Source organism: Coptis chinensis, chromosome 4, assembly GCF_015680905.1.
Source record: "Coptis chinensis isolate HL-2020 chromosome 4, ASM1568090v1, whole genome shotgun sequence".
Lineage (NCBI taxonomy): Eukaryota > Viridiplantae > Streptophyta > Magnoliopsida > Ranunculales > Ranunculaceae > Coptis > Coptis chinensis.
The window spans coordinates 63817908-63833665 of NC_141459.1; the positions used below are offsets into that span (position 1 = coordinate 63817908).

The 15758-nt window shown below is 39.3% G+C and overlaps 1 protein-coding gene across 1 annotated transcript; it reads left to right on the forward strand.

Annotated features, from left to right (window-relative positions):
• Positions 1-668: 668 nt before the first annotated feature.
• Positions 669-2224, forward strand: LOC147504354 (uncharacterized). The gene is made up of 2 exons (XM_086605165.1): positions 669-1323; positions 2088-2224. The coding sequence occupies exons 1-2, from the start codon at positions 669-671 to the stop codon at positions 2222-2224; spliced, it is 792 nt and encodes a 263-aa protein (XP_086461291.1).
• The last annotated feature ends 13534 nt before the right edge of the window (positions 2225-15758 follow it).

Here is a 15758-nt window from a genome sequence, read left to right on the forward strand (position 1 = left end):
GGGAATTTGTTTCGTATAAATCCCACGGTCTCCATTACTGGTTTGTTGGTAATGTAATTATACTTGCGCGTCGATTTTAGTGCCTTCCTCCATATTGGATGAGTCTAATTACAGATTACCAAAACAAACTTCTAAAGGACAACTATATAAAGTTATTAATGTCTGGATTCACTTCTCCATCTGAAGGGATTAATTACAAATAATGAACTAAGAACTTGAGTAATGGTATACACTTAGATGCAAGTAATGGTATCCTCCCCATCGGAGTCACTACTATTATTTGTAGGACCAAAGAAGGTCAGCATTTTAGTTTTACTTGTCTAGATGGCATGTGTCCACTCTAACGAGTGGTGTGCTGTTAAGTTGACGAGAAGTAAAACTAATAGGAAAAACCTCTCTACACGAATGTAGGTAGGGTAAAGGTCCACACTATTGTGGCTTACTACATCTCGGTGTGTAGGGTGCTAACGGGTTAATTAATTGATTTTTAAGTTAACTCCAAAAGTATTTCCATAAATATAGAATGGTAAACGTCCACACTATCGTGGCTTACTACTTCTCGGTGTGCAGGGTGCTGACGGGTTGATTAATTAATTAATTTTTGTTATTAACTCAAGAAGTTTTTGCCCTACATAATAGTTATTTTATGTGATTTACAGGTTTTCAAAATGGTTATTTTCAACCCACTAGCAACTATTCTTAAGGAAAACAAACTTCTTGGCCCTAATTACATAGACTGGAAATGCAACTTGGATATCGTGTTGACTGCTAAGGAGTACAAATTTGTACTCAATGAGGAATGCCCACCTAAGACTGGCGATATTGCTGGAGAAGAGGAGAAAGCAGCATATAAGAAGTGGAACAAGGCAGATGAGATGTCACGGTGTTACATTCTGGCATCTATGTCAGGTGTGTTGCAACATCACCATCAGGTCATGACCGCGGCTTATGATATGATGCTCAATCTCAAAGAACTCTTCGGACACCAGAATAGGGCTGCTAGGCAAACTGCCATGAAAAACTTGATGACCACAACTATGACTGAAGGGACTCCTGTAAGGGATCATATACTCAGGATGATGGCTTATATGAATGAGTTGGAGATCCTTGGAGCTGATATTGATGCGGAAACGCAGGTCGATATCATTCTCATGACACTGCCTAAAAGATTTGAACCGTTCCGCCTTAACTACAACATGAACAAAAGGTTGTATTCTTTGGCGAAACTTATGACAGAACTTCAGTCAGCTGAGAGTCTCTTTAAGAAAAGTTATGTTCAGGTTTATGCTATTGAGAAGGTTTCTACTTCTACGCCTAATAGCTGTAAGAAGAAGAATAATGTTCAGAAGCATAGGAACATGGCAAAGAAGGGCATGGGACCTCAAGGAGCTATGCAAAAGCCTAAGGGAAAGTGCTACAAGTGCAAGCAGTTAGAACACTGGAAGCCAAATTGTCCTCTTCTCAACAAAGAGAATAATGGAGGTATGTCTCATGCACTAGCCGTTTAACATGTTTAGCGGTGTTATCTACTAGTACCTAGTGTGTAGATACGGAAGCCACTAACCATGTCTGCATTTCATTGTAGAGGTTCTAGGAAACCAAAAAACTTAGTGCTGGAGATATTGCCTTATCTTTGGGGATGCTATGAAAGTAGTAGTTGTTGCAGTGGGAGATGTTTGTTTATCTCCTGGTAGAAATAAGACTATGGTGTTAAAGAATTGTCTTTATGTGCCTAATTTTAGAAAGAACTTGTTTTCAATTTCTATGTTAATTAAGGATGGGTATCCTGTTTCTTTTAAATGACAAGATCGTCATTAAGAAAAATAAACATTTTATTTGTTCTGGTGCATTAGAAGGCAATTTATACATCATTAATCTTATTTCACCCACAGTGCATTAAATTTTACCCCGAGTAGTATTATTCTAGAAGTATTGAGAGGAGAGACATTAAACTTCTTCAGTACCAATTGTACAAAAATAGGAACCACAACGTGTCACCAATGACGTACAAGAACAAGAGGTGCTTCATCGTAGTGGGAGGGTTGTTAGACAACCTGATAGGTGGATTGGTTTGGAAATGTCTTCAGATATAACCACTAATAACCAAGATCCTGATCCCTGGACCTACAATGGAGCAGTCCAAGATAGAGATGTAGAATCTTGGCAAAAGGTAATGAATTCTGAGATGGAATCTAGGATTCTAATCAGATCTGGGAGCTTGTAGAGCCACCCAATGGTGTAAAACCCAATGGATGCAAGTGGGTCTATAAAATGGATGTCAAGACAGCTTTCCTTAATGGAAGTCTTGAGGAAACCAACTATATGGAGCAACCAAAAGAATTCATTGAAAAAGTTCAAGAGCATCTTGTTTTGTACAAGAAATTTGATGGAAACGTAATGGTATTTCTTGTGCTTTATGTAGATGACATCTTACTCATTGGAAATAATATGAAAGTGTTGTCAGACATAAGGGTATGGTTATCAAAGAAATTTGATATGGAGGACTCAGGAGAAGTGGGTCACATCCTTGGGATCAAAATTATAAGAGATCGAAAGAAAAGGATGTTGTGCTTATCTCAGGCTACCTATATTGATACTGTGTTGACTCGTTCTAACATGTAAAAATCCAAGAAAGGTTTCTTGCCTTTTAGGCATGGAGTTCCTCTATCAAAGGATATGTGTCCCAAGACACCAAAAGAGATAGAGGACATGAAAGCGGTTTTTTATGCTTCGGCTGTAGGAAGCTTAATGTACGCCATGTTATGCACGAGGCCAGACATCTGCTTTGTCGTTGGCATGGTTAGTAGATATTAGGAAGACAAGGGCACTAGACTGCGGTAAAACATATTCTGAAGTACATGAAAAGGACTAAGGATTATATGTTAGTATACCATGCAGATAGTTTGGTTCCCTTAGGGTATACAGTCCACACTATCGCGGCTTACTACTTCTCAATGTGGAGGATGCTGAAGGGTTAGATAGGGACAAGAGTAAGTCTACCTCAGGTTGTGTATTTACCTTGTGAGGTGGAGCCATAGTATGGAGGAGTGTCAAGCAGTAATGCGTGTCTGACTCCACCATGGAAGCTGAATATGTGGCAGCCACTGAGGCAGCCAAAGAGTCAGTTTAGGTCCAGAACTTCTTGTAAGCAAGTAAACACATTGAGCACAAGTACCACCTAGAAAAGAGGAAATGTTTATGTTACCAAGATAGCATCAGAAGATAACCTAGCTGACCCCTTGACAGGCATGTTGAGGGGATGGGAATCAGATGCTTGGTAGCATAGCTTTAAGTATAAGTGGGAGATTTGTTAGTAGTATACTAAAAAGCAATGCTTTGAGAATAAGTGGGAGATTGATAGGGTTATATACTAAAAGCATTACTTTTGTATTAACTCTAATTCTTTATATTTTGAATGAGAATCATATGGGCAAATGTTATGCATATTAGTTATATGCATGTGTCTAATACTTTATGTTGTAGATGATATGGTGTGGACACGTAGAAGATCATATCATCAGTACCTTATAAAGTATAAGTAATTGTTCACAACCTAGATGGATTTGGACAAACTATTGGTACGGCTGTAGTATAATCGGGTATTAGTCTATCTTGACTATATGATTACACTAATACACTTTGTATGTATTGAACATGATCAAATAAGGTTGTTTCTCTTTATACTGACTATATAAGAGAACAAACACCTCTGTTATTATGGATGCTTGTCCTCTTAATCCGGATATAATAACGGGCACTTATGTGTATTGTACATTGCTTTAAATCATCAATGAGTGAGATTCATTTGTGAATCAACAAACTCGATGGATTGGGTAATGACATTGTATGTAAGGTGTGTTGTTGATTATAGAAGGAATCCGTGACCCGCAGGAAGTCGGGTTAATGATGTCCCATTGAGGAGCTCAGAAAGATTGTCATGTAAATCCTGCAGGTGGATTTATTCTGACATGACAATGAGGTTGAGTGGTACTACTCGAGGACATAAGAAGTTGATTGATGTTGTTGTCAGTAACTTGACTTAATCAACGGAAATTCGATATCTTAAACACGGGGAGATCAACGAGCATATAATATGAAGCCCATAAACATAGACACGTAATTTGGGATTAGGGCGGTAGTGTAACAATGGCCTTTAGTGGAATAAGCCATTTGTTGACAAACTTAGGCCGTGTGTTCTCGGCGAACATGGGAAGCCCAAGCCCGTCAGGAGGCCCAACCCTAATTTCTCCTCATGGTCCCTGTTGTAGCCTATTGTCACAACCCGAATTTCTAAACAATAACGAAGTGAATATTTGAAATATAATTATCTCAAACATCACTAGGTTCACTTGTTTAAAAACCCAGACTATGACGGAGAATACTACACATACAAACCCTAATAGCTATGTCATAAAAGAAACAACTTAAATAACAATAATCCCAACAATTATCCGCAATCTCTTTATTAAGATAACATCCTTCCAAATAAAACATCAACCAAACTCTCCAAATAAAATTCATCACTACCATGTCCTCATGCCATGAAAAAAGTAAACTACGTTATTACATTCTTCCAACCAAGAAAATTAAACCTAAAAGAAAACTAACGGACCGCTCCAGGCACGAATCCCAATCACACGTCGCGGTTCCACTGCCTTCCACCTATGTTCCCAAGAACACACCCACGTTGCCAAAACAAAGCAAACATGGGTCAGCAAATTGAATTTGCTGGTATGAGTAGACTAAATACATATAAACATTTCAAACTTTACTTATCCAACTAACACTTTAAATCTATCATAACCTAATCATTCTCAGCTTGGAAGACAGGTAGTTCCGTCATCTCAACCGGCATAGTTTCTTCCCAAGCAAAACTTCCATTTTATTAACTTCCATTTTATTAACTCATTCTAATAACTCCTTTTAATATCTAAATAATTGAATTACACTTACCGATATCCGCCGCGGTATAAGGGTAGGACCGCGTCCCTGCACAAAATATTATTAAGTCCTACCCTCCTGCAAAAGAAAGTTAGAACTTGTATATATAACAGATGTAGATATTCTATATGTATTCAAAGGTAAACCCAAGCACGCTCGTATAAACAAATCCATTTCTCTTATCAATTAATCAATTACTTTATCTTATACACCTACCCTTTAGTACCTACTCCACGATTTGCACTCCACACATTTGCCAAATCACACATTCTGTGTGCCTCTCTCCCACCGAGTACCACAATATCATAGCCATCTCTGGGCTTTCATACACATATTTTTCACACCTCTTTGGGCACAAAACTCGTGGTCATTCATGGCACATTCAATGAATACCTTAGGTCATTCCCGCCACATTCAAGGAATACCTATCATATCACTAACGGGCCATTCATGGCACATTCAATGAATGCCCTGGGTCATTCCTGCCACATTCAAGGAATACCCAATCCTACATTCCCGTACACTCAAGGAATACAACTAACCCGCAAGGTGAATACCTTAGTTCCTCTTTAGGGCAGTCCACTACAATCTGGTCATTCATGGCACATTCAATGAATACCGGGTCATTCATGGCACATTCAATGAATACCCTTATATAACGCTAACGGGCCATTTATGGCACATTCAATAAATGCCCACCTAACATATGACATCATCAGTCATAAAACTCAATTCCAAAACTTGAGGCGTGGAGAGTTCTAAAAGGGTGCGGTAAATTTTGTTTACGCATTATTTTACTTTATTGCATAGATTATTTCAGAGAACGTAGGAATATCTTGATTCAATTATTTTTGGTTTACGCGTTATTAATTTCATGGATGTATAAGTGTCATAACGTTGTGTATCTCAAAAGACTGAAAAATCACAAAGCAGTAAATACACGTACCCAAGTATATTTATAAAGGTCTTAGCCAAAAATCAAACACGTTAATAGTCCTAGACTTATCCTATTAGACCGAATCATAATTTTAGGAAAAAGTCAAAAATTCGGGTCAACTGGTCAAAGTCAACCCTGGTCAAAGTCAAAGTCAACTCTGGTCAACAGTCAAGGTCAACTCTGGTCAATCAGTCAAAGTCAACCATCCCCAAACTCTTCTAACCCAAAGGCCCAAAGTCTAAGGCCCATAGTCTACACTAAAGCCCCAAAAATAAGATCCAAAAGTTTAAAACATATGAGCCCACACGATTTGGCCCAAGCCCAAATCGTGTTTACCGCTTCATCTCCTTCCTCAAACAAAACTTCCACCACCACCGACCACCACAACAGCCACCACGGCCATCCATGGCAAAAAAGAAACCCATGGTTTGGTTCGGGAGAGAAAACCCTGTGCCTATACCAAAAAATTACTTGATTATGTTATCTTTGCAAAAAAATTTCGACCGACGCCATTAAAGGTTGATTCCAGCTTCAATCACCCCCTCTGCGGACCCAAATCAACCCCCAACCATCAACATAAACCCAACAACAACAGCAACAAAAGTCATACACAACAAACATTCCAAACAACACCAAAAATTAGGACGGTTTGGGTTCTTGTTTGAACACCATTAATGGTCGCTTCAAAGCTTCTCACCGTTCATAACATACCTCCACCACTGCCCGTCATTGCCCGGCAACCCACACAACCTATCTAGTTCATCCCCTTACCACAAAACACTTCCAATCAACCACCCAATTCCTACAGACCAACAATAGCAGTAAAACAAACCCTAGTAATAGAATTCTATTCAAATCAAGTTAAACAATGAAATTGGTATTTACTAAAACATATTCTCATCCTCATCACAGCATAAAAATCATGAAATTTAGATTTTGTTAGAATTTTTATACAATTGTAGTACTTCCAAAATTTGATCTAACAGGTATTTTACATTTGGGATATTATTAGCGATTAACGAGATATCAACTAATGAAAACACTAATTAGTATATGATCGCCAGTTAATGAAAAAGTAAAATAATTTCTTCTACTCACCGTTATAAACCGAATGTACTCCGAACGGCTCCCGAATCGAAATCCCGAAGCCCGACGCTCTCATCATGCGAAAAAAGATTATCTCCTTGATCCAAACTTTTTTCAGTAAAACTCTCCCCTTTTTTTTTTCCCTAAAACTCTACGTGAGAAACCCTTATTTTCTAGTTTCTTAAAACCTCCCGTAAAACAAGGGTTTTAAACCTATCTACTTGCTTACGGGCTTTTTCCTCCTAACCATCGATATCCTATTTTTGTTTTAAATGTTTACCTTATTATTATTATTATTACTATTAATATTATTATAGGAAAAGCAATTAAAAGACGGGTGTTATAATATACACACCTTAAAAAAGGATCTCGTCCCCCAGATTCAAGGTAGCGTCGAGAAAGAGCTCGGGGTGCATCCGTCTTTATCTTATCTTCAAGTTCCCAGGTCACGTCATTTTCCCTTTCACTCCACTGCACTTTTACCAAGTTTACAATCCTCCTCCTAAGGTGTTTCACATCCCTATCTACTATCATGATAGGCCTCACTGTAAAAGTTACATCATCGTTCAACTCTAGCTCTGGCTGGGCCGACAACCTCGATGGGATCTTTCACACATTTCTGTAGCATAGACACATGGAAGACATCATGAATCATTGCTAAGTTAGGCGGCAAAGCAAGACGATACGCCAAACTACCAACGGAGGCTACTATCTCATATGGTCCAATATATCGTGGACTCAACTTTCCTTTCATGCCAAACCTCATAACTCCTCTCATAGGGGAAACCTTCAAAAACACAAAATCGCCTACAGAAAACTCTACCCGTTTCCTCTTCAAATCTGCATAACTTTTCTGCCTACTCTGTGCTGTCTTAATCCTTTCTCTAATGACTTTAATCTGCTCGGATGTCTGTCTCTCACTATCTCAGGCCAAGCAATACTCGGTCTCCCACATCCGCCTTGACAAGCGGTGATCGACATGGATGCCCATACAAAGCCTCAAAGGGTGTCATACCAATGCTCGACTGGAAACTGTTATTATATGCAAACTCCACAAAAGGTAAATGCTCCTCCCATCCTCCACCAAAATCCATTACACAAGAGCGTAACATATCTTCTAATATCTGATTCACCCTCTCCGTCTGTCCATCTATCTGAGGATGATAAGCAGTACTCATCGCCAAACTAGTGCCCATAGCACGCTGAAAACTCTTCCAAAACTCGGAAGTGAACAAAGGATCTCGATCTGAAACAATACTCACTGGAATCCCATGTAACCTGACCACTTCCCGAATGTACAAGGAAACCAACTTATCTGTATTTCTACGTACGTCAATAGGAATGAAATGAGCAGACTTCGTTAGACGATCAACAATAACCCAAATAGATTCATTACCTCTCCGAGACTTAGGCAAGCCATCAACGAAATCCATAGAAATGTGCTCCCATTTCCACATCGGTATCTCTAATGGCTGCAATAATCCAGAAGGCCTCTGATGCTCTGCCTTAACCTGCTGACAAGTTAAACACTGAGAAATATATTCTCCGACATCTCTTTTCATTCCTTCCCACCAAAAGGTCCTCTTCAAGTCTTGGTACATCTTTGTTCCTCCAGGATGAATTGTAAACCGAGAACGATGAGCTTCATATAAGATTTCCTTCTTTAACTCTGCATCATCAGGTACACATAATCTCTCATGAAATCTCAATCCTCCATCAGAATCTACTACCGAATCAGACGGACAATCATCTAAAATATCAATGACCAGATCATCCAACCGACTCAAAAGAAATCGGTCTCTGTGTTGCATGGCAATCACTCTACTGAAAATCACCGGCCTAACCTCCAAACTACATATATACCCCTCATCTGTATCTGGTGTAGTCCGGACATCATAAGCGGCTATAGTCTCTAAACTCTTCCACTCTTGCACCATAAGAGTGGTCAAAACACCAGGCAATCGACTAAGTGCATCCGCAACTACATTGCCCTTGCACGGGTGATATCAATCTCAAGTCATAACTACTTATGAACTCCATCCATCTCTGTTGTCTCATATTCAACTCCTTCTGTGAATAAAGATACTTCAAACTCTTGTGATCTGTGTAAAGCTCAAACTTCTCACCATATAAATAATGTCTCCACACCTTCAAAGCAAAACCACTTGCCGCTAACTCCGTGTCATGAGTAGGATAACGCCTCTCGTGTATCTTCAACTGTCGTGAAGCATCACGACACCACCTTCCTCGGTCTTGCATTAGCACACAACCCAAACCAGTTCCACTAGCATCCTGAAAACCACTAGCTTTCCTCACCTCTAGTGGGATTACTAGAATTGGGTCTGTAGTCAACCTCTGTTTCAATTCTAGGAAAGCTTTCTCACAATCATTAGTCCACATAAACTTCACATCTTTCCTGGTTAACTTGGTGAGCGGAGCTGCAATAAGTGAGAACTTCTTAATAAATCTCCGATAATATCCAGCTAACCCCAAGAAACTTCTAATCTCTGTGACAGTGGTTGGTTGTTTCCATTCTTTCACTGCAGCAACCTTTTCAGGGTCTACAGCAATCCCTTCACTAGATACCACATGTCCCAAGAAACTAATTTCTTCTTCCCAAAAATGGCACTTGCTAAACTTAGCATACAACTTATGTTCTCTGAACGTCTGCATTACTATCTTCAAATGCATCTTATGTTCTTCTGTGTTTTGTGAATACACTAAAATGTCATCAATGAAAACAATCACAAATTTATCCAAAAAGGGCCTGAATATACGATTCATCAGGTCCATAAAGAATCCAGGTGCATTCGTCAACCCAAAAGGCATCACAGAAAACTCATACAACCCATACCGAGTCCTAAATGCAGTCAAAGGAATACTCTTCTCTTCAACTCCCATCCGGTAATAACCAAATCCTTAAATCAAACTTTGAAAATATCTTAGCCCCTTTCAAACCGGGTCCAACAAATCATCAATCCTAGAAAGCGGATACTTATTTTTTATAGTCACCGGTTTCAAATCCCTCAAGTCAATACACATCCTCAAAGTACCATCCTTCTTGGAAACAAAGATAGTAGCTTAACCCCATGGTGATTTGCTTCGGTCGTATGAACCGGGTCATACACACCTTAAAGATTCAAACCCATATACTCAAAAAGATATGGTTAAGCCAAAAACAAAATCACTAAACATTAAACTCTTACCCCTTCCTCGAGTAATTCCTCGACTTGCACTTTCATTTCGGCCCAATAGCTTAGGTGCCAACCTCAGTAAAGGACTTTGAAACCGTGCGATCCCCGGTAACAAGTCTATACGAAACTCCACCTCCCTCTTGGGTGGCAACCCTGGAATCTCCTGAAAAACATCCTCGAAGTCTCTCACTACTTCCACATCGCTGATATCCCTCGTGGGTATCTCTATAGAGCACAGGAAGCTAGACATCACTGAGTCCTCCTTACTAACACAGGTGTGAATCAACCTTGGCATGCCAGGTGTATTCACTATAACCTCCCTCCTTACACAATCCAAGGTAACATGATAACGTGTCAACCAGTCCATACCAAGTATGAAATGGAAACCCTCAAACCCCAACACGATCAAGTCTACCATAAAGACACGGTCTAAGAAACACAACTTAAAACCTTTGCACTCGTCATATAAGATAACTGAACCTCCTAACGGTGCCGGACAAGTGACTCTCTAACCCACGTATGAACTTTTGGTTTTTCTTCTTGTCAGTATCCACAAGATAGGGAGCAAACCTCGATAACTCATTAAACTTGGTCACATACCCAGTCACAGACTTCCCGTCTTGAGTCAACTCAGAGAACTGTTGAGCCAACTGCTCTTTTACTGCCTCAGGAATGAACTTACTCTCAAATCTAACCTTGAAGTCTTCCCAAGTCAAAGTTCTAGTGTCCAGACTAGGGGTGAGAGCTCGCCACCAAAACCTAGCAGCGTCATCAAGTTGGTGAGCTGCCAACTCCTGCTTCTGAACCTCAGTAAGCTGCATACGCTCAAAGACATTTTCACAACTTTGAATCCAAGACTCCGCTGCAATCGCATTCCCAACACCAGTAAATCGCTGCCCACCAAGAGTACCAAACTCCTTATTGCGCTTAGCAAAAGGATCTCCCTGAACTGGATGGTTATTCTGCATAGCCTGCAACAAACCGATTCAATCACTCTTGACATCTCAGACGGGGTGTTCATCTGCGAGTCCAAGTAGTATTACCATGTCGTGTCTCAACCATGATCTACAGTTCAAACAAAACTCCCATTAATATTCACATATATCCAAAACTCTCAACACTATAACCCACATTCCACATCCGAGGATCACTTAGACTTTCCAACACTAAGCTAACCTAGGCTCTGATACCAAAATGTCACAGCCCGAATTTCTAAACAATAACAAAGTGAATATTTGAAATATAATTATCTCAAACATCACTAGGTTCACTTATTTAAAAACCCAGACTATGACGGAGAATACTACACATACAAACCCTAATAGCCATGTCATAAAAGAAACAACTTAAATAACAATAATCCCAACAATTATCCGCAATCTCTTTATTAAGATAACATCCTTCCAAATAAAACATCAACCAAACTCTCCAAATAAAATTCATCACTACCATGTCCTCATGCCATGAAAAAAGTAAACTACGTTATTACATTCTTCCAACCAAGAAAATCAAACCTAAAAGAAAACTAACGGACCGCTCCAGGCACGAATCCCAATCACACGCCGCGGTTCCACTACCTTCCACCTATGTTCCCAAGAACACACCCACGTTGCCAAAACAAAGCAAACATGGGTCAGCAAATTGAATTTGCTGGTATGAGTAGACTAAATATATATAAACATTTCAAACTTTACTTATCCAACTAACACTTTAAATCTATCATAACCTAATCATTCTCAGCTTGGAAGACAGGTAGTTCCGTCATCTCAACCGGCATAGTTTCTTCCCAAGCAAAACTTCCATTTTATTAACTTCCATTTTATTAACTCATTCTAATAACTCCTTTTAATATCTAAATAATTGAATTACACTTACCGATATCCGCCGCGGTATAAGGGTAGGACCGCGTCCCTGCACAAAATATTATTAAGTCCTACCCTCCTGCAAAAGAAAGTTAGAACTTGTATATATAACAGATGTAGATATTCTATATGTATTCAAAGGTAAACCCAAGCACGCTCGTATAAACAAATCCATTTCTCTTATCAATTAATCAATTACTTTATCTTATACACCTACCCTTTAGTACCTACTCCACGATTTGCACTCCACACATTTGCCAAATCACACATTCCTGTGTGCCTCTCTCCCACCGAATACCACAATATCATAGCCATCTCTGGGCTTTCATACACATATTTCACAGCCTCTTTGGGCACAAAACTCAGGTCATTCATGGCACATTCAATGAATACCTTAGGTCATTCCCGCCACATTCAAGGAATACCTATCATATCACTAACGGGCCATTCATGGCACATTCAATGAATGCCCTGGGTCATTCCTACAACATTCAAGGAATACCCAATCCTACATTCCCGTACACTCAAGGAATACAACTAACCCGCAAGGCGAATACCTTAGTTCCTCTTTAGGGCAGTCCACTACAATCTGGTCATTCATGGCACATTCAATGAATACCCGGGTCATTCATGGCACATTCAATGAATACCCTTATATAACGCTAACGGGCCATTTATGGCACATTCAATAAATGCCCACCTAACATATGACATCATCAGTCATAAAACTCAATTCCAAAACTTGAGGCGTGGAGAGTTCTAAAAGGGTGCGGTAAATTTTGTTTACGCATTATTGTACTTTATTGCATAGATTATTTCAGAGAACGTAGGAATATCTTGATTCAATTATTTTTGGTTTACGCGTTATTAATTTCATGGATGTATAAGTGTCATAACGTTGTGTATCTTAAAAGAATGAAAAATCACAGAGCAGTAAATACACGTACCCAAGTATATTTATAAAGGTCTTAGCCAAAAATCAAACACGTTAATAGTCCTAGACTTATCCTATTAGACCGAATCATAATTTTAGGAAAAAGTCAAAAATTCGGGTCAACTGATACTGTTTTCCACTCGCATCTTCAAAAATAATTTTCTTTAGATCCTTAGAAAATGAACTTGGAACTAAATCTATATAACTAACAGAAGGAATATTCCTAGCTAATGCATCAGCTAATCTATTAGTTTCCCTGTAGACATGTTTTATTTTAAAGTGTGCGAACTGGTCCCTCAGCAATTGAATCTTTCGTATCATCATCTCTGCTGTCCATGGATGCTTGCTTTGCTTTCTCAAGAACGATATGACATTTGTGGAGTCAGTCTGAACCTCAAGCTTTGTTATACCTTGTCTCACTGCCATCTCCATTCCTTTATGCACGGCTTGTAATTCAATCAATGCTATGCTCTGTTGTTCGGATTTTCCCTGGCTGGCTGCTATTACTTCACCTCGATCGTTTCGAATTGCTGCCGCCCATCCGCCTTCAGTGCCTTGTAAGGTTGCGTCTGTGTTTAGATTATTGATATCTCTTTCTGCACACGTCCATCTACGGTATTCACATCTTCTCTGTTTCACACCTACATCAATGTTCCACCTTTCCATAAACTCCTGAGCTGTTGTTCCTGGCTCCATTATGATATTCATACCCAATAATTTTGTTCTTACATCAGTCAACACTACTTCAACCACCTGGTTTGCATCCGAGTGTTTGTTTTTAAAAATGCAATCATTTCTCGACCTCCATATCCAGTACATGAATGCATTCCAGACAAGTCTTCTTCCATCTTGTTCACCTCCTTTTCCTCGTGTTACCCTTTCAACCCAATTGATTTCTCCCTGCCAAGTGTTTTCAATAACTCGCCTGAACCCCATTTTCTGGAGAAGCTTGCTCCAAGCTGAGTGTGCTATATTACAATTATGGATGAGATGCTCTTCAGTTTCTACTCCTTGCCAACACAGCACACATGTGTCCACTTGTACAGTCTTCCATTCCTTTAGCTTCTGTAATGTTTTGAGTCCCCCCCTCAGCGCCATCCAGCTTATGAACGAATGACGCGGGATTTTATTTGAGAACCAAACCAGTTTCTCCCACTGCAATGTTTGTTTGATGCTCCTCAAGCTCTCATATGTATCCTTCAGCGTATACTCTCCATGCATTGAGGCAGTCCAGACCACTCTGTCTTCCTCCCCCATTATATCCACCTGTGCAATATCTCCAATAAATTCAGAGAAATGATGATGTATATGTTGTGGAATGCTCCACCTTCCCTCCTCGATGTAGTCAGATACCTTATTATTCACATGACATGTGCATAACAGATCTTGAGGAAATTTGTTTCGTAAGATTCCAGCAGCGTACCATGGTTCATTCCAGAATTCAGTTTCGTGTCCATTGCCAATTTGGTGGATCACTATGTCTGTTGCTTCCTTTCTTACCTTTAGTATATTCCGCCAACTCCACGAGCAGTCCTGCGGAATTTTTATCAGCCAAAAGCTTCTTTCTTTTATCAAGTTCTTATATACCCATTTCACCCATAAATTCTCTGCCTTTGTGACTATCTTCCATACATGTCTCATAGTAGCTGCTTGATTCACCGTGGCAAAGTTCCTGATCCCCAGGCCACCCTCTTCATAAGGATAGCATAAAGTGTCCCACCCTATCAGAGCATGAGACTGAGCACAACCCGGCCCTGTCCACAGAAAATTTCTACACAATCTGTTGATATCATCATAGGTCTTCTGTGGTATGATGAACGATGCTAGCCAATATACACTCAGATTGTTTAATACCGCCTTAAGCAACTGAAGTCTTCCTGCATAAGATAACCTTGCACCTACTATTCCGTCTGTTTATTTCATTGAACTCACCCCTAGCTCATTTTCTGAAGATATAAAGAAAATTGTATTTGAAGATGCCAGTGGGAAAGAGTACTTAAGACTGTAATAGCTTTGGTTTGTTTATTTTCCTCAATGAGGAAGGGGTAGGGGACTTCTTAATTAAAAAACCCCGCTTACCTACCAAAAAAAAATCACTTGATTGATTGAATGAATGCAAAACTCTTGATTAAATGTATCCACTTGTGAGCTTGCATTAGAATGAATGCAAAACATTTGATTGAATGAATTAACGCATCTACAAGCAAGCTTACATTAGAATGAATGCAAAACACTTGATTGAATGCATTGATGTGTGAACTTGTATTAGAATAATGCAAAACGTGGAGTCTTTGTCTTGCAAAGAGTTTAGTCCTTGGTCCTTGAAGCATTGGAGTGTTTACTGAACTTTTGAGTTTTTGGACCCTAGAGTTGTCTTTGACCTTTAACCGTTGGCTTTGACTTTAACTGTTGACTTTGACCGGTGATTTTTCAGAACTTTTTCTCAGTTGTCCCATAAGGTCCCTTTTAGGCTCCTTTTGGCTCTAGATCACGTCATTTGAGGTATTTGGTCCAGTTTGGCTTGTATCCTAAAAAAATGATAAAAACATGAGATTTGTACATTATTGATTATATAATTTGACATAATTGAAGCATTACAAGAGGATAAAAACGCATATTTTGGAACTGATCAATTAGAATGAATGCAAAACACTTGATTGATTGAATGAATGTAAAACACTTGATATAATACATCTACTTGTGAACTTGCATTAGAATGAATGCAAAACACTTGATTGAATGAATTAACTCATCTACAAGCGAGCTTGCATTAGAATGAATGCAAAACACTTGATTGAATGCAT

Excerpts from the sequence above, each read along its gene's own strand:
- LOC147504354 (XM_086605165.1), top strand. The coding sequence starts at position 669 with ATGGTTATTTTCAACCCACTAGCAACTATTCTTAAGGAAAACAAACTT. Across the intron at positions 1,324-2,087 it reads TACTTCTACGCCTAATAGCT|ATATAACCACTAATAACCAA; the intron begins GTAAGAAGAAGA and ends AAATGTCTTCAG.